General features: G+C 24.6%; 3 protein-coding genes across 9 annotated transcripts in view; 2 read left to right on the forward strand and 1 right to left on the reverse strand.

Annotated features, from left to right (window-relative positions):
* LOC127280027 (afadin) overlaps nt 1-18522 on the reverse strand; it is a 57749-nt gene extending 39227 nt beyond the window's left edge. For 4 of the 6 annotated variants that reach the window (XM_051302745.1, XM_051302747.1, XM_051302744.1 and 1 more), the window contains exons 1-3: nt 17955-18522; nt 7893-7984; nt 275-386 (exon numbers count right to left, since the gene is read on the reverse strand). In XM_051302745.1, coding sequence (XP_051158702.1) covers nt 275-386; nt 7893-7936 — 156 coding nt within the window. In that variant the 5' untranslated portion in view covers nt 7937-7984; nt 17955-18522. Of the gene's footprint in view, nt 1-274; nt 387-4956; nt 5436-6206; nt 6442-7892; nt 7985-17954 lie in introns of those variants that run through there. The other 2 variants (XM_051302743.1, XM_051302742.1) reach the window with 2 other exon arrangements.
* Nucleotides 18523-18828: 306 nt separating this feature from the next.
* Nucleotides 18829-24937, forward strand: LOC127280128 (uncharacterized protein PF3D7_1120600-like). 2 transcript variants are annotated; one of them, XM_051302966.1, is made up of 6 exons: nt 18829-18987; nt 19075-19241; nt 19452-23333; nt 23892-24022; nt 24219-24669; nt 24751-24937. In XM_051302966.1, the coding sequence occupies exons 1-3, from the start codon at nt 18925-18927 to the stop codon at nt 23314-23316; spliced, it is 4095 nt and encodes a 1364-aa protein (XP_051158923.1). In that variant the 5' UTR covers nt 18829-18924; the 3' UTR covers nt 23317-23333; nt 23892-24022; nt 24219-24669; nt 24751-24937. The 2 variants fall into 2 exon arrangements, with proteins under 2 accessions (XP_051158923.1, XP_051158924.1); XM_051302967.1 differs by having other exon boundaries at nt 24219-24577.
* Nucleotides 24938-24966: 29 nt separating this feature from the next.
* LOC127280137 (novel acetylcholine receptor chaperone) lies at nt 24967-27111 on the forward strand. The gene is made up of 4 exons (XM_051302981.1): nt 24967-25077; nt 26501-26639; nt 26717-26823; nt 26998-27111. The coding sequence occupies exons 1-4, from the start codon at nt 24967-24969 to the stop codon at nt 27109-27111; spliced, it is 471 nt and encodes a 156-aa protein (XP_051158938.1).
* The last annotated feature ends 193 nt before the right edge of the window (nt 27112-27304 follow it).

Genomic DNA, 27304 nt, shown 5'->3' on the forward strand with positions numbered 1-27304 from the left:
AATATGTGTAAATTCAATTTTTAATTTTATTTTTTTCTAAAGAAATTAGAGAAAATAAAAAAAATTATTAATAAAAGAAAAGAAAAGAAAATGTAATATAATTATAAAATATACTCAGCCCATGTATTTTTATAAATAAAATAAAAATATAAATAAAAAAAACTGTTACAAAAATTAAGTAAATATTTGACGCAAAAATAACTGATATTTTACTATAAGCTAATAAAATAATTAATTTTTTCTTTTTTTTTATTATTGTTTCAAAATTTTTTACCTCATTAGGTTCTGAGAGTTCAAAAAGATCCAGGCGATTGGCATTCCATTGTTGAATAACGCCACGAAGAGTTTCGCGTTCGGCTCTTCTAATCGCCGCTTCCGCAGCCATCCTGAAAAAAATCAACGTTATTAATAAATTATTTATTATTATTATTATAAACTAATTTCTTTTATAAAACATTAAATAATTGAAATTTTTTTTTAAAAATTCCTCCAATTTAACGTTGACAAAAAAAACAATTCCAAAAATCTGTTTTTTTTAGATAAATATTATTAAAAATAAAATGTAAAATATGTAATTTACGAGCAAAATATAGAGATTTTTTTTTGTATATTTTCATTATGCATTGATTAAATATTCGTGTCATTCACGTGTTTTATATATATTTTTAATGTACCAGGTGTGACAGTCACATAAGCGTATTGTATGATAATAAGAGGATAGCCGATGAATATTCTATGATAATTCCTTTGTTTGTATATTATTGTTAGTCATTTTTTTTCAACCCGGAATATGTGTGATATAATTCTCCTTATTTTTTTTATTTCTATTATAATAATCAGTTTTTATCAAAAATTTCGTTTACATGCAAATTTTTTTCAAAATTACCTTCATTTAATTAAAAGTTTGCCAAAATAAAAATTCCGCCAAATAATAATTCAATTTAATTTGAATTTTGCTAAATGGAAATTGTGTTAAATAAAATTTTTATACGAAAACTGGAGATCTGCCATAAAAAAAATTCTGCCAAATAAAAATTCGGTTTAATTAGAATTCTGCAAAATAAGAATTTGGTTTAATTCGAATTCTACTAAATAAAAATTCTGCCAATTAAAAATTCGGTTTAATTCGAATTCTGTTAAATAAAAATTCTGCCAATTAAAAATTCGGTTTAATTGGAATTCTGCTAAATAAAACTTCTGCCAAAAAAAATTTGGTTTACTTAGAATTTTGCCAAATAAAAATTCAGTTTAATTAGAATTCTGCCAAATAAGAAGTTGGTTTAATTAGAATTCTACTAAATAAAAATTCCGCCAAATAAAAATATGGTTTAATTCGAATTCTGCTAAATAAAAATTTGGTTTAATTAGAATTCTGCTAAATAAAAATTTGGTTTAATTTGAATTCTGCCAAATAAAAATTTGGTTTAATTTGAATTCTGCCAAATAAAAATTTGGTTTAATTTGAATTCTGCTGAATAAAAATTCTGCCAAATAAAAATATGGTTTAATTCGAATTCTGCTAAATAAAAATTCTGCCAATTAAAAATTCGGTTTAATTAGAAATCTGCAAAATAAAAATTTGGTTTAATTCAAATTCTGCTGAATAAGAATTCTGACAATTAAAAATTCGGTTTAATTCGAATTCTGCTAAATAAAAAGTTGTTTTAATTCGAATTCTGCCAAATAAAAATTTGGTTTAATTAGAATTTTGCCAAATAAAAATTTGGTTTAATTCGAATTCTGCTGAACAAAAATTCTGTCAATTAAAAATTCGTTTTAATTCCAATTCTGCTAAATAAAAATTCTGTTAAATAAAAATTTATACCAAAATAAGAGATCTGCTATAAAAAAAAAATTGAATTTTTCGAAGACAAATGTCATGAAAATTTTTTTTCTATTATTTATTATAATATGGTTCTCAGGCGCATATAGTGTAACAGTTTTTTGAGTTCGATCATTCTGGTTGTTTACGAGGTAAAATAACATGCATTTGTACATAAGTACGTGCTTTGGGTTTTGTTAAAAGTATTGGATGTAAGCACATAGGAATGCGAGTTACATCCTGCTTTTAACAACACATATTTACACACGTATTTTGTTCTCTATAGAGTGGAATGCTAATTAGTGTTTATTAATTTATTTGCAAAATATATATATAAATTTTTTTCTTCTCATTCGTGTTCCATTTTCAAAATCTATGATTTAAATTAAAAAAAGAACATAAAAAAAAAAATTTTATTTTTGCAAACAATAATAATTATTATATAGATCCGTTTTAAAAATATTTTCCAAATAAAATATTAATTTTTTATTAATCCAAAAAGAAATACTATAACATTTTACAGCAAGAGAAATATTTGATCTGTGACAAATATATTATATCGTATTATTGATTTGAAATATGACCCCCGGACAATAATCTTATCATTTCAAATATAGAAACAGAGGAAATATAATGCAGAATACATCTATTTTACAAAATTAATTACAAAGAAATTTATTACACATTGAAAAAAAAATCGATTACTTGACTATTATCAAATAAATATTTAATTGATTCAAATAATTATTATATATTTGAATCAATTAAATGCGATATTTGTTTTAAATATAAAAATTATTTATTTAAATAGAGTTTATTTAATTCAAATAAAAATTAATTTGCTTCAAGTAAATATTTATTTAATAATATAGTCAAGATGATATAATTTTTTATATATATATATATATTTTTTTGTGTTTACACTCCTATTTTCTCATAGATCGAATCAAAAGTAACTGTCACTTTGATGTTTCTTAGCTGACATTTATCTTTGAGGTAATTGCTAAAAGAGAGGAAGTCTTTAGTCTTTTATTTCGAATTAGTCTTTGTGCTTTGTTGCCGCAAGGACAAATAGAGGAAGACTCGCTCTATTTCCTATTATGTTAAAGAGTGACACGATTTTATAAATTGATGCCTATCTCAATCATCGGGGAAACAGTGCATGTCCAAAAAACGGGAATTAAAAAAAAATTATATTATAGAAGAAAAAGAAATTTCTTCCTTTACATAATTAATATCAAACTCTCAGCTTTACATAATTATAATACAAAAAATTTCGACACGATACCGAATAAAGTTTTTTTTGTTTTTTTTTTTTTCAAATAGAAAAATTAGTTTAGCAAAAATTTTGCAAGAATTTTTTTTTTTTAATTTTAATTTTGATGAATTTTGAAAAATCTTAAAAGTTTTAAAAATCTTGATTGGGAGGCAAAAATTTTCTTTTAAAATTCTCTCACGTTCGTGTGCAATTTATTGAACTCAAAATATACTTATTGTGTTTTGCAAATGTGACTCTGGAGGCAATTTATACAGCAGCAATTCTTATAATTCTTTTATTATATATATATATAAAATTGGAGAAAAACATAATTCATTTTCTAATATTTCTAATATAAACTTAATTAATTATTAAAAGTGATTTATAATATACACCTACTCATATCTATACTAGACTAGATATAAACTAAATGGATTGTACATGAATGAATGTCGTCTTGAGAGTTTAACACTCAAATGATGACTCATGATTCCACAACAGAAGAGAATTTCTTAGAAAAAAGTTTACACGCCCAGATTCATATATGTATTTTTATCTTCTGATATTGCGATGACTTCACGAACAGTTTTTATATATAAATATATATTTTTTTTAATTATATATATTTTTTTCAAGTGCAAATTCCTATTTTGTTAATATGCAATAATTAATTCATCTATATAATGAATATTGATTTTGAAAATGATATTGAAAAAAATAATCTCTATATCTAAATTTAAATTAAAACTAATTCGACAAAGTCAGGTACTAATATTTCTACTAATATTTTAATTAAAAATAACTAATTTAATAAAATTTAAAACAAAAAATTCAAAACACTAATAAAAATAACTAGTTAAAAAATACATAAAATTAAAAAATTAAATTCACTTTTTATGTTAAAATAACTAAAATTTCTAGTTACTATAATTAGTTCTAATTATTTTTTCTCTAAAACTTAGTTACTTTTTACTAAATTATTTTTTTCTTACTTATTAGTTATTTTTTACTGATTCAGATTTAGAGAGTAATAATAAAATAAAACTTATTCAATGTTTATAAAAAAAAAAAAAATGTTTTCCCTTCTTATATAACGCAAATTCATCATATTTTAAAAAAAAAACTCCTCATGATTTATATAAACAGAAGAAAAAAAGAATTTCACTGTATAGCAAAAGCTTTTAGAGCGAGAAAAAAAATTCGCAATTACCGGAAATGATCGTAGAGATATTTTGTTTTGCATAACATCACTATTTTCGAAAAAAAAAATTTAAGTCAAAATTTAAACAATTTTTAATTATAATAACTTTATATTGAAATTAAAAAAAAAAATAGTTATATAGAAATTTAATACACGCAATACTGCATTTATTACTAATAATTATACTCTGCAAAACAGTGGAAATAAATTATAAAATAATTTTTAGAGAAAGTCCCTCGTTTATATATTAAAAAAAAAAAAAATCGAACATTAAGAAACGCTTATTAATTTTACTTCCTAAGTACTTATAAGAAATTAAGATAGCTCTATAGAAAAATAAAAAATTTCAATTGGCTCCACTTTCAAATAATGATAAAATCCATTAAGGAACACAAATTTAATCAAAACTAAATCAGTTAAAAATAACTAATTTTTTTAATAAACTTTTTCTTTCAGCAATTAGCAAAAAAAAATTAGTAAAAAACTAATTTTTAGATGGAAGAAATAGTAAAAATCTAATTTCTAGATGGAAAAAATAGTCAAAACTATAATAATTAGTAAATAACTAAAATTTTAATACAATTTTTTAGGGAAAAAAACAAATTTTTTTTTAAATTCATTTTTTTTCCAAAATAAAATTAATAAAAATGGTAATTTTTTTTTTATGTGACTTACTCCTCAGAAATTGTCATGATTCAAAAAAAGAAGGTGTCACCAATGGTTAAAAAAAAAAAATCAAAATTCCACTGAAACTATAAAACCTTCTCGCATGTGTGGTAAAATTTAGGTCACTTTATTAGTATTCACTCTGTCTCTCTCTAGAATTAACGATGAGAAGTGAGAGAGAGACAGAAAACAAAACTTTCATGTTTCCCCCCCAAAAAAAAAAAAAAAATCTCTCTTTCTCTCTCATGGGGTCTAAGGCCTATAAGAGAGAAAATCCCTTAACAAAATTTAAATCTCGAAAAATCCCAGCCCACTTTAGCAAAAGAGGCTTTTCAACTTCCACGAATTCTCTTCCATAGGCTTCAATATTATATTCTAAAATTCTAAATCCATCGATATTCTCACTGCACTATTCACAAGTTCCCTTCACCTTATAGGTGAAAACCGACATTTTCAACGTACACTGACGCACCATGCGTGCCACTTTTCTAGAAATCAAGTAATATTAAAAAAAAATAATCACAAAAATTTGAAAAAAAAAACAAAAAAATTGTAAAACTACCTTAAAACTTTTGTAACTTTTATTATTATTATTTCTATTATCATTATTATTATTAATTTTAATACTATTATTTTTATAATTATTTCTATTTTTACTATTTTTATTATTATTATTTCTATTATTATTACTATTTTTATTACTATTATTATTCAAGAAAAGTTATAATATTCAAAAATAATAATTTAAAACAAATATATTTATTTTGTCAATTTTTTTTTAACGAAAAATTTAATGAATATTAATAAAAAATTATTGGATTTAATTATTATTCATAAAATAATGTCTATTTCCAAATTTAATTTTTAAAAAGAATTTTTATTTGAATTAAATAAATTGTATTTGAAACAATAATTTTTGTATTTGAAACAAATACAATTTAATTGGCTCTAATAATGAATTATTTGATACAAATAAATATTTATTTGATAATAGTCAAGTAATCGAGTATTTGAATCAAATAATTTTTTTTTCAGTGCAATAATAATAATAATAATAATAAAATAATTATAATGCGTTACAAAATCAAATTTTTTGAAATTTATTTATTAATTTTCTGTTTAGTAAATTTTTTTTTTTTAAACGCTTTTTAAAAATTTTAAATTAAAATAGTAAATATTTGCCCCGTGAATAATAATGGAATTTTTGGAAAAAATATTTTTTAAATTAAAAACCCCCCCCAAAAAAAAATGAAGCTAACCGGTTTAATGATACACATGTAAGAATTCAATGATCACCACACCCAAGTCTACACACAAACACTTCACATAAAGAGAGGGGAAAAACACAACGAACCGCGACGAGAGCCACTGACAAACTGACGGACAAACTGACTTATGGCCCCAAAAAGTGGGGGAGTATGAAAACGTTATAATGCCCAATACCAAGAGGTCCAGGTCCAACTAGGGTCCCCACTGACCGTACCTATATATTCCCCTCTTTTTTTTTTTTTTTTTTTTTCTTTCAAATTCACTCATGAGGCCCCATGCGCTCACCGGCGCGGCAGGGTACTGACACACTGGAATGTCCCTGCTATGCAGTCAACATAGTACTACGTCAGGTGCGTATTTACTTTGTTTCAGTACCCTTCACTTTATAAAAAAAAAAACCGCTCATGTTAAAGTTACCTCTATTGTTTTTTTTTGTTTTGCTCTTTTTTTTTACTATATTATATTTTAAAGAGAAAAATAAGCCCTATTATATAGTTGGAATTTTATTCTTTTAGCTGAATTTTTATTTATTTAAATTCTATTTAGTCGAATTTTTATAATTTAAAATATTTTACACGGAAAAAAAGAAAAAAGTAATTTTTACTACTTTTAGACAGTAAAACGGGAACTGTCTAAAAGTACTGCGCATCTCAGGCAACTTTTACTAAAAAAAAAAAAAAAAAAAATAGTAAAATTTACTCCAGAAATATAGTAAAAATTACTATACGGAAACAGTAAAAATTTACTACAGAAATAGTCAATTTTACATATTTTTTGGAGTAAAAGTTGTCCAGAAACTTTGGACAGTTCCTGTTTTACTATAGAAGTATAGTAAAAATTACTTTTTCTTTTTTTTCGCGTGTATATTTTTTAGAATTTTTACTCAAACGAATTTCTTTTTTATAACAGAATAATAATTCTAAAAGAATTTTTAATTTACAGAAAGAAAATATTATTAGCCGAATTTTTATAAAAGAATTTTTAAAATGCTGAATTTTTATTTTTATAACTTTCATTTGTCCGATTAAATAAATAAATATTATATTTCAACCAATAACAAATTATAACGATCGTATTTTAATAATAGCGCCAATATCGATTCGGAAATTTTGCAAATTTCGGTTAAATAAAAAAATTGCCGAATTAAAATTTTACATTTAAAAATTAAAATCACAAAAAAAAATTAAAGAGAAATTCTGTAAGAAAAAATAAAACTTCTGTCAAAATAAAAATTACCTAAAAATTCATTTAAAATAAAAATCTACACGGAAAAAAAGAAAAAATCATTTTTACTACTTTTTAATTAAAACGGGAACTGTTCGGAAGTTTCTGCGCATCTCTGGCAACTTTTACTCCAAAAATAGTAAAATTTACTCCAGAAATATAGTAAAAATTACTACGGAACAGTAAAATTTACTACGAAAATAGTCAATTTTACTATTTTTGGAGTAAAAGTTGCCAGAGATGCGCAGAAACTTCGGACAGTTCCCGTTTTACTATGAAAATAGTAAAAATTATTTTTTCTTTTTTTCCGTGTATAATAAATAAAAATTGAAAAAAAAACTCTTTCAAAATGAAAATAATTTTATTTTGATTCGATTCCTAAATTGTTATCTTTAAAATTCTAGTGAATAAAAAAAAAATCTATAAATGTAAATATTTATTTACTAACATACCTAGGAAGTGTTATTTGGTCATCAATTGATATGATTATGGTCATCAATCAATGGGATAATTGATAAAAGGCCATTTCCATCGTTATCAGCTTCTGTGAAAGAAAAAAAAATTAATAGAATTTAGAATAAGAGATAAATATTGACTAAACGAAATAGTTAAATCTGAATTAATGTAAAAAATGTTGTAATTCATTATTAAAAATATTTTACTAATTCAAAAGCTGTTATACTAATACAGAAAATTAAAAGGCATTAAAATAAGCTGCAACGCTTATTATTTTAATCCAATTTCGCTTATTTTAATACCAAAATGGATTAAAATAAGCAAAATTGGATTAAAATAATAAGCGTTGCAGCTTATTCTAATGCATTTTAATTTTCTGTGAATTACATTTTTTTATACAAAGCTAAAAATCTAAAATTTAAATTTTCTGATTATGTAAAAAGTTATTATAATTCTTTCTTAATAATAATAATTATATATATATATATATATATATATATATATATATATGTAATTATAAAAAGATTTCTTTATTACACACACATAAGGTGAATCATTAAACGGGTATATGTATAAAATTAATATATATGTGTTGGTAAGTAGGTATGAAATTCTAGTGCTTCCAGTGCATCAAGCTTCAGGATGAATCGTCTAAGATTTTGTTTCACTTACGAATACAATAGTTTGGAAAGTAAGATGAAATGATATCAGAGGAAATACGACTTTTTTTCAAGAAAAATAAACTAAAACATAATTTCTTAAATAGTTTTGAAAAAATTAAATTACAATATCCAAATCTCTAATTTTCAGATCATGTAGTAATTTTTAAAAAAGATAATTACTCATATCAGAATTTCAAGCAGAACAGAAAGAAAAGAGTATTTTTTTTTATTTTTTTAATCTGGTATTAGTCTCTCTGTGATGTATCTTCTCTCTGAATATATATAGAAGGAAGAAAAAAAAAATATGTATGTAAGGTCGCGCAGGAAGTCTTAGCAGGGCTTCGTCAGTCGAATCGGCTTCTCTCTCGAAACATGTTCACTATTACTATACATATTCCTCTTCTGTTTATACAATAAAGAAAAATATTTCTGCCAATACTCAACCAACTGACGACATATAAAAATAATAAATAAAACCAATTCTGCAATATATACTAAAGATAAAATAATATAAACCTTATTCGTTTTAGAAAACCCTATATCTCTTGGACAAATCTAAATCATCGATCACAAATTGAAATTGCAATTGTTTCCGTGCCCGGAGGTATATCTATGATAAAGTCTATTTCCTCATTTATGGGTGTGTAATTAACACACATTACAAACTCTATCTCTTCATTCGTATAATTTCCCGTTTAATTATTTCGTTAACTGACACAATAATTGTCCACATTGACTAATTTTACTATTCTTCCCATCTAAATATAGCTTTTGGATATGGTTCAACTAATTTTTTGTTTTAAGGAGAAAAAAAACAAATTTTACAATAAAATTTGTTGCGCATCTCTGGTAACTTTTACTCCAAAAATTAGTTAAATTTACTATACAGAAATAGTAAAAATAACTACGAATACAGTAAAATTTCCTAACAGAAATAGTCAATTTTATTATTTTTGGAATAAAAGTTACCCAGAAACTTCGGATAGTTCCCGTTTTATTCTGAATGTAGTAAAAATTACTTTTTCTTTTTTTCCATGCATGAAATTATATATTCACTTTTTTTTTTTTTTTTTAAATTTATGTTTTATAGAAAATTTAATCGTAGAATTAAATATATAGAATTGATTTTATGTACCCACATATATATAAAAGTAGTGCATAGCGGATACAACCGGCAAAGTGATTTTTATGTAATTCACCGACGTCAAGTTCACACGAGGGCGAAAAGCCATGCTACGTGGGAACGTAGACAATTTTAATTGTTATTCGAGGGCTCGGGGAAATGCTACAAATAGTACACACTGCAAAGAGCAATCTGCCCCTTATTTTTTAAACAAAGAAATGATCTTTAAAATTAGTTAGAATTGATGATTAAAATTTTTTACATTTTCTTTATTAACACTGAAAAAAAATTCTAGTTAGAATAGCCAGAATTCTGGTTAGGGTATATATTTAACATTTTGATTCTGGTTAGGTTAACCAGAATTCTGGTTATTTTAATGAGAATTCTAGTTAATTCAACTAGAATTCTGGTTAATATAACTAGAAAGTAATGTTAAATATAGCCTAATCAGAATTTTTTTCAGTGAATTAAATTTGCGAATTCGCGGTATAAAAACTATATTTTCTCTAAATATTATTATTTCTTGTATATCCTTTTTGCAACACTTCCTTTTGACAAACTCTTTTCTATTTCGAACATTGATTTCTTTTTTCAATTCTATTCTCTAAATCTGAATTAGTAGTTTTCTACTAATGAAAGAGTGCAGATTCGTTTACCATATTTGAATTAGTAACAGTTTTGACTCTTTTTTTTAGTAGAAAACTACTAATTGCTAGTATAAAACTACTAATTCATGGGGTAAATCGGCTTACTAATTTAAAATACTAAAAAATACGATTTACTCCATGAATTAGTAGTTTTCTACATAGCAATTAGTAGTTTTCTACTAAAAAAAGAGTCAAAACTGTTATAATAATTCAACACAGAAAATTAAAAGGCATTAAAATAAGCTGCAACGCTTATTATTTTAATCCAATTTTTCTTATTTTAATCCATTTTGGTATTAAAATATAAGCAAAATTGGATTAAAATAATAAGCGTTGCAGCTTATTTTAATACCTTATAATTTTCTGTGAATTGGTAAACGAATCCGCACTCTTTCATTATAGTAGAAAACTAATTCAGATTTAGAGAGTAAGAATAAAAAAAATACATTTTCCTTTTCTTCTTTTGAAATAGAAATAATTTACGGGAGCAGCAACCTCTATAAATGGAAGATCAGCATTACGCAAGGTAGTTTTGTACTTGCACATAATAATTGTCACGCTACTAAGTTAATGCGAACTTTTGCGATCACTGTTTGAACACTTGTTTATTGCGCTTAACTAACTGCTTCCTGCTTATACGCTAGATGCACTTGTGAAAATTGCAGACGGGAATATTTTTGTGACACTATTTCAAAAAAAAAAAAAAACCAGACACAATTTTTATTAACTAAAAGTAAATCAAAAACTAACGGCTTAAATTCTTACAGGGATTTTTTTCATTTTTGACCCTATAAAAAGTTCAATTTCTTGAACGTGTTTTATATTATAAGTTTTGGTATTCATATCTCTAAAAAAAAGTGTACATACACGTTTATGATAGTGAATACACTTTTTGTAAAGAAGCTTCGTTGGGGTCTACAGCTAGTATTATGTTTCCGCAAAAGAGAGCTCCTCTTTTTCTTTTTTTTTTTCTTCTTGCTCTCTTTTATGTCCTAGACTGGCGGTTCATTTTATTATTCAGTCGGCCTTCAGAAACGTCTTCAAAAGCCTCTTCTCAAGGACAATCTCTCATAAAATGGGGTTGTTGCTCCATAGCCATAGAGAAGCATATTCTCCCGAGCCTCTATAACATATCTTTCTCTCGTACGCATATTGCAAATATCTCGTACTTTTATGTACATTCTTTCAAAATTTCTTTTTTAATTTTAATTTTTACTTTTTCAATTGAAATATAAAATTCCCTTTTAATAAATTTAAAAAATTATTCTAAATATGAAAGATATATTCAAAAAAACTAAAAGTATGAGATTGAATGCGAAACAAAAGAAAAAGTATTCATCGAAATTGTTTCATAAACACTTCTTGGATAATTTTTTTTTAAAATGTAATGCAAGCAAAGTAAATTGGTAAACACGAATTCATCATTACACACGCTAACTGATGCACACGCAAGGATTCAAATAAATAGAAGAGTTTTATATATACTACAAAAGCAGGCATTCTTCTTTCCTGTCATTTTCATGTTTACAAAAGGGTGTACTTGAAACTTAAGGATTTTTTGCATTGAAAAGAAATGCATGGTCCACCACAACAATAATATAAAAAATCAGGTTCTGTTCATTCATAAAATACTTATATAAATCTATTAAAAAAAAAATTTTTTTAATTGATTTTTATTAAAAAAAAAAAAAAATGGGAAATTTTCTAATATTCTAATAAAATTTTTTAATTTAACGCGTCTTTAAAGAACATTTTATAATTAACGTCGCGTAATTATGTTAAAACAACCGTAACAAGAGTTTGCATTTCTTTATTGTATATGTAATACTCATCCGGGGATATTTTAATGATTTTCTTATGTCCACTAAATATTAAACGAATACATTATTGTGTTCACATATATGTATATGTACTATACATTTAACAGTTACTTCCTGAGGGGAGCTGAATAATAAGTGCATAAAGGTTTTCAGAGGGAGGGAGGGAACCAAAAGAGAATTTCAAAACTTAAAAGCCAAGTTACCCAAGCGAAAAGCTTAAAAGTCGCCACGCCAGTTTGACAAAGACCCACTTTTACTAAATAAGTATAACAAGTAACGAATACATGTCTATGTGTGAGAGAGAGAGAAAAAAAAGGACGGAAGTGCAAATGATATTTTAACGATGCAATATATGAAACAGCTTGCATTTTTTCAAAAACTGGTCAAAATTTTTCTAAAAATGATGTCTAATTATTCCTAATGAGAAATTTCACTTTTCATTCTTATAAGTTTCAACTAAAAAGAGTTTTGAAATATTTTCACGATTATTTTATTTAGTAAATAAAAAAAAACAACTTAACGATCTATTTTTTGAATCTAATCAACATTTGTTGTATAATTTTCCACGGTCTAATTTTTGGTTCAATTAATTGTTGGCCTAATCTTTATATATGGCCTTATTCCCATGGAATCTAATTCGTAAAGAGTATAATAATTATAAAGCTTCAATAATTCTAATTAAGATATATTTAACATTACATTCTAGTTCAGCTAAACAGAAATCTGGTTAAATTAACTAGAATTCAGATTAATTTAACCAGAATTCTGGTTAAATATGTATACCCTAAACAGAATCATAATGTGAAAGATTACCAAACCAGAATTCTACTTATAATTATACCAGAATTTTTGTTAATTTAACCAGAATTCGGATTAAATATATACCCTAACCAGAATTCTAGTTGGAATAAACAAAGTTCAAGTTCAATTAGTTAGAATTCTAGTTGAAATAACCAGAATTCTGGTAAAATTAAGTAGAATTCTGGCTGAAATAACCAGAATCATAATGTTTAATATATACAAACCAAAATTCAACTTCTATTAACCAGAATCATATGGTTGAATCTACCGTAACCAGATTTCTAGTTGGATTAACAAGAATATTAGTTAAATTAACCAGAATTTTAGTTGTTCTACTCGATTCTAACCAAATTTCTAGTTATTCTAACCAGAATTCTAGTTAATCTAACCAGAATCCTAGTAATTCTAATTATTCTAACCAGAATTTTAGTTAATCTAACCAGAATTCTAGTAATTCTGATTAATCTAACCAGAATATTAGTAATTCTAGTTATTCTAACCAGAATTTTAATTATTCAAATCAGAATTCTAGTTATTCTAACCAGAATTCTAGTAATTCTGATTAATCTAACCAGAATCCTAGTAATTCTAGTTAATCTAACCAGAATCCTAGTAATTCTAGTTATTCTAACCAGAATTCTAGTTATTCTAACCAGAATTTTAGTTATTCTAACCAGAATTCTAGTTAATCTAACTAGAATTCTAGTTAATCTAACCAGAATTCTAGTAATTCAAGTTAATCTAACCAGAATCCTAGTAATTCTAGTTATTCTAACCAGAATTCTAGTTATTCTAACCAGAATTTTAGTTATTCTATCCAGATTTCTACTTATTCTAACCAGAATTTTAGTTATTCTATCAAGATTTCTACTTATTTTAACCAGAATTCTAGTTAATCTAACCAGAATTCTTGTAATTCTGATTAATCTAACTTGAATTCTAGTAATTCAAGTTAATCTAACCAGAATCCTAGTATATCTAGTTAATCTAACCAGAATGCTAGTAATTCTAACCAGAATTTTTTCACTTTACAGAGTTTAAAGCAATGAAAAAAAAAGCATAATGGCGCATGCAGATCAGGAATCTAAAAGAAAACAATTCCGACCTTCGATCGCGAGCAAGTTAGGTTATCGAGGTAGTGGTGGAGGCCGCGATGGAACTTGGGTGAAATCGACCATGGATTCGTGTGTTGGGGCTACTTGAGAATGGACAACACTGAAGCAATTGCGTATATTCAGTCTCTCTCTCTCCCTCTCTCTTAAAATCACTTTCTCTTTTTTTCATATGCTTTTTAACACGCACACTATACACATATAGCAGTTATAGGTTCAATAGTAAACATGTATATGTGTATAGTATTCTCTATACTATACGGATAGTGGGCATACAACGATTCTCGTATTTCTCGTACGTTTCGTAGTAAAAGTCCTCTCCTTCTTTACGAGATTGCACTTCATTTTTTTTTTTCTCTCTCTCTCGTATATATGAGTTGAAAGGCTTAATATTGTGGGTAAAAAAGAGGGGCAATAGATGGTATAGTAGTGGGAAGTTGCAAAGTAGTCCTCAAAGCATACTAATTGTCCTCGGGAATTTGTAATAATTTTTATAAGGAAAAATTAGACAAACAATATCGAAAGAAAATTTAGTTTAATATTTTTCAATCATTAAATAAAGAAACAAGTTTTACTGAAAAATATTTTTTTTAAATTATTAAAATTATTAAATTAAAAATATACAAAAATAAAAAAAATTGAACTAACTTTTTTGTTTTCACAGTTCGTCCTACTTTTTTTTTTTGTTTTTTAAATAAAATAAAGAATATTTTTTTAATACAAAATTTTTGAGAATTTTTTTTTTTCTATGAAAGATACTTTTGTTTTCTAATTTTACGTAATTTTAAACCCCATATTCGTTGGGAAATTTATATTGTCTATTATTACACCCGCATGATTTTATACACCCTTTATGATTTTGCACCTGTTCTTTAGAATATAAATAAAATTTAAACCAAAATAACATTGTATGTATAGTATATATATATATATCAATTTTCAATGTATATATATTATACAAAAAATTTAATATATTATTTTATACACTTATTTTATATGATTTAAAAAAATATATATATTTTTCCAGAAACACAATCTAAAACTCGTCTAATAATTTTTGAAAAAATAATTTTTGTATATTAAAAATTAACTTTACAAAAATATATTATAGTTCTAATAAAAAAGTTTTCTTTATTTTTATTTATTTATGTAAATTTTATTGCAATTCTTTCTCTATCCCTATTTATCAATATTATTTAAAATAAATTTAGTTAAAAATTTTTTTTAAATAAAATAAAAAAAAATATTGTTTTTTTTTTGTTTATAAGAATGGATCAATTGTTTTTCTATCCACTTTTATAAATATATGACAGGTGCGCAAGACAGTTGACTGCAGCTTTTCAATGTTTTGACCATGTGGCATTAAAAAATATATATATTGCAAGGAGTATATTTTCACCATAGTTACGTTTGATCGAATAATGTTTGCCTTCTGATGCAATAACCTACTAGCTATCATCAAATAAATGTAAAATAAAATTTTCATGTAATAATAAAAAATAATAATAATAATAATAATAATAATAATAATAATAATAATAATAATAATAGTAATAAAATAATAATAATAATAATAATAAAATAATAATAATAATATTAATAATAATAAAAGCTTAATTTTATCTCTAAACTGAGACGAGACTTAATGGTCGAATATTTAACCAAAGATTGAATTCCATGTTCTCTTATCAGTTTATTTGTTCATGACGAGTTACGTTTGTTATTTGTCTACCTAGTGCAAAGCTAATGGTAAGCCCATCACTTTCGGTATATTAGGTTACTTTTCTCAGAAATAATATTCTTTAAAAAAAAAATACAATTGAAATAATAATAAAATAATTCGAAAATAGTTATACTTAATAATGTTATTATTTTATGCTCGAATCATTATAAAAAATTTTATGAAAGAAATATAAATATTATAAAAAAAACTCATCAAGTAAATTCTTTTAAAAAAAAATCGTTTTGTTTGATAAGATTCTAAAAAATTTGTTTTAAACGAAAAATTTTAATCATTCTCCTATATGGACAATAAAGCAAAAATTTATTCGAAAATTAAATATCTTTTCCAAATATATTTAAAGAGAACTATAAACATAACCTTAAATCCAAAAATATTTATATAGTATACAAAAAAAGGTAAACAATAATACGAATTTTTCTATTTTGAAAAAAAAAATTGAAATATATTAACAATAATTTATATTATTATTTCCTTCTCTGTATATAAAAATATTTTGTTCGTGATTATCTTATCTCATGACAACAAAAAACAATTACACTTGATTAATTTTTTTATCATCATTTTTTTTTTTTTCAAAAACTATCTCTTGCTGCAAAATATTGACCCAGTAATATTTTTATCAATTATTTCACATACGAGATTTAAATATTTTATATTAATTAAGTATAATGAAAAGATTTCCGAATATAGTATATATATACAATGCATACAAGTGAATAATGCATATTGTATGAATTTTAAAAAAAATGAAAAAAAAAGTTCACCGGCGAAACTCAAGACATTCCCATCTTACGCAACATCTCTTTAAATGTACAAAAAGAAAGTAATTTTCCTTTTCCTGCCTTTAAGATTTAACCAGAAATTATACCAACTATAGACCAACAATCACGCAAACCTAGAAATAATCCGTTACTTTCATTATTATATTATAAAACATTTACTGCGAGGAGTGGCTTATACAAAAGAATGACAAGTTTATAATTTTAAAAAATTTAAATTTTCTAAATATTTCATCTATTCGACAGTTTTAAAAATATAGAAAACTAATAATTACAAACTTCATTATTATTATTATTATTATTATTATTATTTATTATTATTGTTAATCTTATTATTTTCGCCAGGAAAAAATTTACGAGTTAATTTTATGTATAGAAAGCGCATTGTTTTTTTTTTATATTTAATTTTTGTAGGTTATGTATTTGTGTCACTAATTAAACGCAAGTCATAAAATTTGACGTTACGACTTTTGTTTCTCATAAAAAAAATTATTTCTTTCAATATTTTTACGTCTTGAATTTCACAAAATTGAGAAAAGATATTAGAAACTGATTTTTAAATACTTGTTAGAGAAAGTTTATTTTTCTATATCTGGAACAATAGATTTTCTTTGCAAAATTTTTTACTTTTTATAATGAAAATAATGAATCATTTTTTTTTTGTCGACTGTATTATTGTTTATGTTGTGCCTTAAAAGAAACCTTAAGATAACATTCTTATTCGGGTCTCATATACTATAAAACTGGGTCATTTACAAGTATCTAACACTGACCAATTAATTCTATTAACTGCTTATATGAACGTCGTAATTGCAAAGTTGATTTATCACGTTCAAAAAAAAAAAAAAGTCAAGATAGAAAAATTTTGATTATTTAAGAGAAAGAATGTACTGAAATATACTATATATATTTTAATTACAATAGCATTCCGGAATCATTTGCAATAACTTAGTTATGAGTCAAGTTTCCTGATTACAATAATGACATGTATAGGTAACTGGACGCGACTCCTTTGTTAAGAAAATTAAAAACGTTGATTTGTCAAATTCTTAAAGATTCTCGAAATTCTCTTTTCTCAAATTATATTGAAATCGTTTAACCATTAAAAAAAAAAACCTTTAACCCTTTTTCAAATATGACATAATTCACAATAAATCAAAAGAAACTGAAATATAATTTAAAAAAATGTTTTCGGAAAAATATTTAAAAAAAAAAAATTCACATGGGAAGTTCGACGTACGAAGTAACCCTGGTAACGTAAACGTTTCTGCATCAACAGGTCCGACGGTTTAAATAATAGAAATGAGAAACAACTCGGAAACTGTTAACAATTTTCAAGAATCTAAAGTGAGTGGAGTGGATTCTCTTACCTTGCTTTTTCAGAGTAAGAGGCTACAAGAGATTTCTCCTTGAAAAAAATTACTACTCCATAGTTTAAAGCGCCATCCGCTGCTACCGGCTGTGTCCTACTCGCACTTTTTTTTTCCTTCAAGTTCAAACACTACACTTTGATGCACATTATTCTTTCGACACTCACTTGAAATCAAATACAACACTTTTTCGCTATGCTATCACGATATTATAACTTATATAAACAATGGAAGCAGGTACAAAAGTTTGGACGGAATTTTTGTATACGGAAAAAGTTCTTTTTTTTTTTGAATAAAAGACACAACACATAAAACCTTAACAACTCAACGGCGCGCGTCACCAGTGAGAACTGACTGGCGTATGGCGTTTATCCGGAGGCCAGACCCTCAGTGTTTCTCTTACTTTCAAACATTTCACTATTTATTCATCAGAATAGATAATTAACGAATTCTCACCTATAAACGATCGAAAATACACTACAATAACATATACAGTCTATTGTTTCTTAATTAATGATAAATTCTTCTTTTAATAGACAAAATAGTCAACAACCGGTTTGAGGGACGGTTAGAATTGAGAACTACTGACTAGATACGTTTATGCGCATGCGTTGTTGACCTGCAGATAAAGCAGATTGTGACATCATGCAAAAATTTTTTACCAACAATACTGTCGGTAAAGTAAATAAGCGGGAATTTTTAAAAATAATAATTATTTAATAACAATAACTGAAAAATTAAATTACAATAATAATAAATTATTATTATATAAATAATATTAAGCGTTTTCTTTTTTTAAATTATAGTAAATAAAGAATTTTTCTTTTTAAAATACAAGTATACACATGCGCATAGATGACATTTGGCAAGTTTACGCAAGTCTAATATGGTGTCAGCTGTTGCAAAGTAAAATTGCGTAAAATTTATAACAATGTAAAATTGTGTGCAATAATTAAACGATTTTTGTGCTATGGACGAAGAAATTGATATATATGCGGATATACCAAGTTTTAATGAAAATGATTCACATAAAGTAAGTATAGTTATAAATTGCATATGACAAACACTTTTGCAGGTTATGTTGTTATAATAATTAAAATTTTTTAAATATTTTGTTTAGTGTAAACAATGCGTGAAATTGGAAACACAATTAAATGAATTGACGAATAAATTTAAGGGTCTTGAGAAATGTAGTAAAATATTGGAGGATAATTACTCGTCACTATTATTGACAGCTAAAGGTGAAATCACGAGAAAGGAACGAATGATCGATGATCTTCGACAACAGTATGTATATTTATATCTTTTGCTAAAAATTTGCTTTTTTCTTTTTATATTACAAAATAAATAATATTTTTTTTAAACCATTTTCCTCTTATTTTGAAGTTCAAAATGTTGACCATTTTAGGTTATGTTTATAAATCGAAAGTTTCTTAAACCTTTTCAATACACCTTACGATACATAAATTATAAAATTTTTTAAAAATAATTTTCTAGATTGAATGATAGAACATTTCGACGAGGAAAATACAGACAAGATACACAAATTTCTAAATCCAAATTTACTAATGAATCACAGGTTCATGTTCCAATACCACCACCGGAGATTATAAAAAATATTGAACCTCAAAATGCAATTGTCGACGTGTCCGAATATATTTGTAATTCAGCGCCAAATATTAAAGACGACGATGACGTTGAACAAAAATATGAACCAAATAAAATTTTCAATACCGTTTATTCTCAAAGACTTAGGAAAAAATTACAAGATGAAGACAATAAAAAGAAGATATTGGAGAATCAAGAGAGTGAAAATGAGAAGAAAATTGAAGAAAACATGGAAAGAAAAGAAGAATTGGAAAATATAAAATCACCTGTGCCTGATAATTTAAAGGAATTAAATGTAAAATGTAATATACATAACAAGGAAAATGTATCATCTTCAAATCAATTACAATCATCGACATTAAATTCACAATCAACAATAACGAGTTCTTTAAATGAGGAAAATTCCATTAAAAATAAAACTATTTTCACAAATAAATCATCAACTAAAAGATCTCACGATGATAATGATGAAATTATTTCAAATAAACGTATAAAAACAGAAATAGTTTACGAGCATTATCGCGAAAATTGGGGCATTGATAATGAAACAGAATCAATTGAAAAACAAAATCATAAATCTGAAACTTATAATTATAATACTAATTTTGGAAAATTTAATGAAATAAATGATGAGAAATATAGTAAAAAAATGGAAAATTCTAGTCATGATTCACGTCTCAATCAAATTTCAGAACAATCAATATCAACATTTCTTCAAGAAAAACGTAGAGATGTGGAAAAAAGAGAGAATTATGATAGAGGAAGACATGAACATGATAAATATAGAAATAAATACGATTCAGAGAGATATTATGATAATGATAGAGATCATAGGGATGTAATTAAGCATAAAAAATATGAGAGAGATTATTATAGACATGAGAAATATGATAAGAGAAGATACGATGATAAATATGAAAATACAAGATATGAACGAGAACGAAATGATAAATATAGTAAAAGAACAAGAAGATCGGAAAGTTTAAGTCCAGAGAGAAATTATTCGAGATATAAAGACAATTTAAGAGGCGATAATTTTGGACAACGGCAGAAGGAGAAATTTAATGAGAATCAGAAAAATAAAAATGAAGATTGGCGAGATAAATTTGATCGTCCTTGTGATACGGATGTTAAATTAACAATGAATGATTTCAATTCTAGAAGACAACAATGGCGAAACAATAGTAATAATTGTTCAGCGAGAAGTAAAAGTTGTGGTAGCGGTAGAGATAGAAGAGATAATATTTACAATTCCGAAAGAAGTAGAAGTAGAGGTAAAGAATTAAAAATTACCGATCCAAATAAAAAAATTAGTTTGGAAAATTATAGAGCACGAAGAGATCAACGCAGTGATTCCTCGGAGAAGAAAATTAATAGAAAAAGTTCAGAGAAGGAACAGAAGTTAAAAGAAAATTCCACAAGAAATAGAAGATCAAGTACGGATAAAATTTCAAAAAAAGATGAATTTATAGAATCAAAAATTATTTCCAATGAAAAAAACCAAACGATTTTAGTAAAAAAGAATACAAAACTTTCAAATATTCCCGAAGAATCAATAAATAAGAAATTAGAGGACGGAGAACATTCTAAAAATAAAAATACTTTAAAATTGTCAGTAATTTCAAATTTAGAAGAAAAAGGAAAAATTGAAAAAAAAGAGATCACAAAAATTGAAATTAATAACAAGACAAAAGATAGTGAAAATTCTAATAAAGAAATATTGCTCACGGATAATTTGCCCAACGAAATCAAGGAAAAAAATAATGAAAATAAATTAACAAATTCAAATCCTAAACTGGTTCAAGCAATTCTTGGTGAAATTTTAAACAACACTATCGAGAGACATGTACAAAGTCTCGATTCATTTATTGAATCGGCAGAGAGAATTTTGGAAGAAAATAAAGAGGGTTACAATAGTGCCAAAGAAATATCAAAAGAAATGACAAATGAATTAAGAGATGAAATAAATGGAACAATTGAAAAAAATAATACAAATAAAATTGAAAACATAGACAAACAATTGGAAAAAATAAGTCCTATTAAAAAAAATCAAGTATCAACAGAAGTAGAGGGGAAAATTTCAAATACAATGAAGCAAAATAAAAAATGTGAAACTATAAAATTAAAAGTAACAACAAAAAATGAGAAAACTGATCCAGGCATTAAAGAAAATCAGGAAATAATTTTAAAACCTACAATTTCAAGTCTAAAGGAAGAAAAACAGGGAAAAATTGTCGACAATTCCAAGTGTAAAATTTTAAGTCCTAAAAAAGAAAATCGGGAAAAAAGTACCGAAAATTTAAAATGTAGAATTTTAGCACCAAACGAACAAAATCCAAAAAAATTTATAGAAAATTCAGAACCTAAAATTACAAGTACAAAAGAAGAAAATAAAGAACAAATTACAGAAAGTAAATTGAAAATTTCAAATACAAAAGAAGAAAATCAAGGAAAAATTGCAGAAAATTCAAAGTTAAAAATTACAAACAAAGAAAATCGAGAAAAAATTACAGAAAATTCAAAACCTAAAGTTTCGAGTTCAAAAGAGGAAAATAAAACAACAGAAAATTTAAAACCTAAAGTTTCAAGTTCAAAACAAGAAAATCAAGAAAAAATTAACGAAAATGCAAAACCTAAAGTTTTCAGTTCAAAAGAGGAAAATAAAACTACAGAAAATTTAAAACCTAAAGTTTCAAGTTCAAAACAAGAAAATCAAGAAAAAATTAACGAAAATGTAAAGTGTAAAATTTCAAATCCCGAAAATGAAAATCGAGAAAAAATTAAGGAAAATTTAAAATCTAAAATTTCAAATACAAAAAAGGAAAATGGAGAGGAAATAATTGAAAATTCAAAATCGAAAATTTCAAATCCAAAAGAAGAAAATAAAAATATAGAAAATTCAAAGTCAAAAATTTCAAATTCAAAGAAAGAAAATCATGAAAAAATTATAAAGGATTCAAAATCTAAAATTCCGAGACCAAATGAAGAAAATGGAGAAAAAATAACAGTACATTTAAAACATAAAAATTCAAATTTAAAAGAAGAAAATAAAAATACAGAAAATTCCAAGCCTAAAATTTCAAATCCAAAAGAAGGGAATCAGGAAAAAATTATTCCAAATTCAAAAGAAGAAAATCAATTAAAAGTAATTGAAAATTTGAAGCCTAAAATTTCGAATTCAAAAGAAGAAAATAAAAATGCAGAAATTTCAAAGCTTAAAATTTCGAATTCAAAAGAAGAGACTAAAAATATAGAGAAAGGAGTGAAAATTACAGAAACTAAAATTGTATGTTCAGAAAATAAAATTCTAAAACCATTGGATGAATGTTGTGTAGATGTGAAAAAAGTTTCTATTTCATCAACAATAAAAGTTCAAAATTTACCAAAACAAGTGGAATCAAATTCAATTCAAATGGGAAATATTTCAAGTGCCGTGAAGGAAAGGAGAAAAATTATGAAAGAACAAAAAACAATTGAAGCCCAACAGAAAATAAATGATCAACTTTTATTATTAAAATCAAAAGAAGTGAAAAAACCAATTTCAAAAATAAAACAAGAAACAACGGATATAAAATCTAAAACAAAAAAAATTGATGATAAACTAAAGAAGAAAAAATTAGTGATTGTAAAACGAAGAACCAGACCTGTTATTTTAACCGATAGTAATGCATCGACGACAATTGTCTCAAAAGAAAATATGATTGTGAACATTAAATTAAATACTAGTGGGGAAAAAAATAATTTATTATCCTAAAAAAAAAGAAAGAAAAGGTATTTACAATATTTAAATATTTATATTTAATTATTAAATACTGTATTATAATATATTAATAATTATTCATTATAAAAATATAAGTTCTAAAATAAATATTATTCATAGACTTATTGTAAAAATATAAACAGTATAATGTTAATAGAGTTAATATGAAAAATCTCGAACAATCAAAACAAAAGCAAATTTTAATTTTTATATTTTTTGTATTTTAAAATATAAAAAAAAACAATTTTTTATTTTTTTAAAAAGTTTTGTCGACAATTTTTCTTTTTTAATTTTTTAACACTTTTGTTTCGATTGTTTGTCTATTTCTTTTTTTTTTTTTTTTTTGCAGTGTTCAAAAAAAAATATTATTAAAGTTAACTTTTATAATTATGAAAAATTTTCAACTCTGTACGATATTAAAATTAAGATGTAAAAAATAAAATTATTTTTAATGTATAAAAATATTTTATTTCATTTTTAATTTCAATCACTTTTAGTTAAATTTCGTATATGTTTTTAAGTTTATATAGTGTTTAGATAGTTAATAAATTTAATATTATTTTTTTCAGGTATTCTTGAAAAAAAGTGTTTTTGAAAGAAATCTAAAATAGTAATTAATAAAAAAGGGACATTTTTTCAAAAAAAAAAAATAATTTTAAATCATTGTTTTCAAGAATAATAATTGAAGAGCGTCTAATAGGTTTGCAAATATTTTTTTGATTATTGAAAAAAATATTTTTTTTTCTTTCCTTCTAAAATTTTATATTTTTTTTTTTTAAATTTCGATTATGATTATTCATAATTTTTTTCCTTGTACTAAAATTCCAAAAGATGAGAATAAAATTTCAGAAAAAAAAATGTTTAGCCACTCTGTAATTTTTTTTTGTTTCTTTCAGGAAAAGCAAATTTTTTGGAGCATTTTAGTTTTATACTTTATTTTGACCCCCCCCCCAAATATAAATCTATACAATTTCCACAACAATAGATGAAAAAAGAGAGGGGAGAAAATTTCTACAAGGGTGATTTTAGATTTAGTGAGAGGGTGCAACAACAACAACAACTGTATATATGTAAGCGCCGACGCGATTTCTCTCTCTCTCTCTCTCTGACGTCAGGATAGACGCCGAGCGTCCCCGTGGTTTTTGCGCTGTCGCGTTACAGCTGACGACGACGACGACGACGACGATAAACAACGTCGTCCAAAACATGGACGTTATCAATAATCTTACTTCAAAGTAACTAAAAAAAAAAAATTGTGAGTTCTATTTTCCTATAATTCATCAATATTGTAATTTTCCCCCCCCAAAAAAAGTGTACTTTTTCAAAAATCAATTGATATAAAAATTGGTAAAACTATTTTTTATAATTTTTAGTGCCCTTTTATTGATTATCACTCGAATAAGTAGAGCCTTTTTTTTTTTTTTACAGTACTCGTCTTTCTCTAATCTAATAATATTCTTACGCATCTAGTAAAAGTGTGACGATACGAGGCAACAGAAGTGCTTTAGTAGGCTTTCGATCCAAATTGATTATTCTTGTGCGGTTGTGTGTGGAATTTCAGTGAGAATATTATAATACATTCGTTTGAGAGCAAAAAAAAAAAAAAAAAAGAAAATAATAATAATAATAATAACCCCAAGAGAGATGGGTTCAATTGTTCTTAAATCATTATCAGTCCTATTGGGCATATTTTTTGTCTTTGTTGGAACAATGAAATTAACATCCCATATTAGTAAAGATCTTCACAAGGATTTGGTTAGTAAAAATTGTTTCTTATATAATATTGGCATAATATTTGAAACGTCAAAGAAATTTCTTCTTCTTTAATTCAAATCTATTATTACATAAAGACAGCGTGGGATGCGAAACTGACAGAAAAGAAACAGAGAATTAATGTAGTTTTCAAAAAAAAAAAAAAAAAAAAAAAAAAACACATTTTTAGAAACTAAGAATAGAAAAATTAATTCGTGAAATTTTAATTTGCTTTTTTTTTATTCAATTATTAAAATTTTCTATATTGAAATTTATCAAAGAAAATTGATTTTAATTTCAAAAAAATAATTTTCCTTTTTATTTGACATTTTATAAACAAATAATTTTATTTTGACAAATTGTTTTGATTTTCAAGATAAAATTTTTTTATTTCAAAATATTTAAAAATTTTAATTAATAAATATTACCGATCATTAAAGAAAAAAAAATTTTAATTCCATTAATTAATTTTCTTTTTTTATGTATAGTTGAAATTTTTACGTTATCACCATCTGGGATTTTAGTGCAAGGAATCTTTCATTAAAAATTTTAATATATTACATTTCATTGAAATTAATTTGAAATATAAATTTTTTTTTTTTTAAAGTTGAAATTTTTTTCACTGTCAATTCTTTTATAACGTCTTAATATTTTTTTTATTGATCAATTTCTTTTAATTAATTTCATTGGGTTATAAACCTTCTCCTTATGGCTATAGTCTTATATGGATTATAAACATTAAATCAATAATTCTTATATGCTTCTTTTTTTTTATAAAGAAAGTTACAACTTGATATATACATAAGATATGAATATAATGAGAAGCATACATATAACAAATAATTAAATTCTTTATATGTGTTTGTAAATAATTTTCTTTTGTAAAACTTAAGTACCTTGAACTGTATATTACTTTCCAAGAAATTGATGTAACTCTTTTGTGTGCCAGTTCAACTTGACCGACATTAGTAGATTTTTTTTTTTATACTTTATTATTTAATTTTTTTGAAAAAAAAAAATATTTTAGGGCGAATAATGGATAAGTAATTGATTTTATCATATAAATATTTTGAAAATTCAAATTATTAAATTTCAAAAAAAAAATTCTTTAATAAAAAATGAAAATCTATAAACTAAATTTATAACAAAACAAATTTTTTTTTTAAATTTGGAAAAATTAACTCTCGTCTTTTTTGTAAATTTGTAAATAAAATTGAATGTCAGACAAATTATCAAGTTTCTCAAAGGCGTAATAGCTATTTTGGTGTCCCATTGCCACAAGTCGAACAAAACAGTAATTGAGTACTTGGGGAATCGCCAATATGTTAAAAAGAAGAGCAACTTTCTTGATGTTTAACAAATTAATTTTTTTTTTTTAAGAAAAATTTCTCTATTTAATGGTTTTTTTTTTCTTTTTTGCTTTCAGAGAAAAGAATACGTTAAATATGCCAAGGTTTTTCCACTTGCAAGCACTTTGGATTTTAAAGTTCCAAGCAAATGGTACAGACGAGTTGTTGGAACATTGGAAATTATTTGTGGATTCGCAATGGCACTAGTGCCCAGTCGTATGTTTTAATAAATTTATAATGAAAAAAAAAATTAATTTGATAAAATTGAATTAATTTTTCTATTATAATTTTAGATAAAGTGAAAAATGCATCAAATGGAATACTTTTGTTCCTAATGTTAATGGCTGTTTATTCACATTACATGGTGAACGATAAATTTGAAAGGATCGCTCCAGCGCTGGTAACGAATTATTAATTTATTTATTTAATCAAATAATTTTCATTCAATAAAAAAAAAATTTCAATTATAATTTGAATAATTAAATTAAAATTTCATTATTTTCACTGAATAATTAAATATTTGAAATTTAAGCCCTCATTAATAAAAAAAAAAAAATTGATGTCTTTTTAACAGGTATTCTTTTTCATGTTGAGTGGAAGATTAGTGATAGATTGGCAATTGAGACGAGAAGAATCACAACCAGTAACGGCAAATGGAGTAGATGATAAAACTAAAAAACAAGACTGAATAAAGAAGAAAAAGAAGAAGCTTAAATGAATTTACATATAAATATTGATTTATATTCCATTAAAACACGACAGTAAAAAAAACAAGAAAATAAGAAAAATCCCACTTGGTTTCTTATGTTCTCACAAACACAAATAATAATTTTTTTCGCACTTTTCATTTTTCTCTTATTATTATTTGCACATTTTATTCT

The sequence above is a fragment of the Leptopilina boulardi genome, unplaced genomic scaffold (genome assembly GCF_019393585.1).
Source record: "Leptopilina boulardi isolate dan_hultmark-lab unplaced genomic scaffold, ZJU_Lbou_2.1 LbouV2_229, whole genome shotgun sequence".
Classification (NCBI taxonomy): Eukaryota; Metazoa; Arthropoda; class Insecta; order Hymenoptera; family Figitidae; genus Leptopilina; species Leptopilina boulardi.

Excerpts from the sequence above, each read along its gene's own strand:
- LOC127280128 (XM_051302966.1), top strand. The coding sequence starts at position 18,925 with ATGGACGAAGAAATTGATATATATGCGGATATACCAAGTTTTAATGAA. Across the intron at positions 18,988-19,074 it reads ATGAAAATGATTCACATAAA|TGTAAACAATGCGTGAAATT; the intron begins GTAAGTATAGTT and ends TATTTTGTTTAG. Across the intron at positions 19,242-19,451 it reads ATCGATGATCTTCGACAACA|ATTGAATGATAGAACATTTC; the intron begins GTATGTATATTT and ends ATAATTTTCTAG.
- LOC127280137 (XM_051302981.1), top strand. The coding sequence starts at position 24,967 with ATGGGTTCAATTGTTCTTAAATCATTATCAGTCCTATTGGGCATATTT. Across the intron at positions 26,640-26,716 it reads AATGGCACTAGTGCCCAGTC|ATAAAGTGAAAAATGCATCA; the intron begins GTATGTTTTAAT and ends TTATAATTTTAG. Across the intron at positions 26,824-26,997 it reads AAAGGATCGCTCCAGCGCTG|GTATTCTTTTTCATGTTGAG; the intron begins GTAACGAATTAT and ends TCTTTTTAACAG.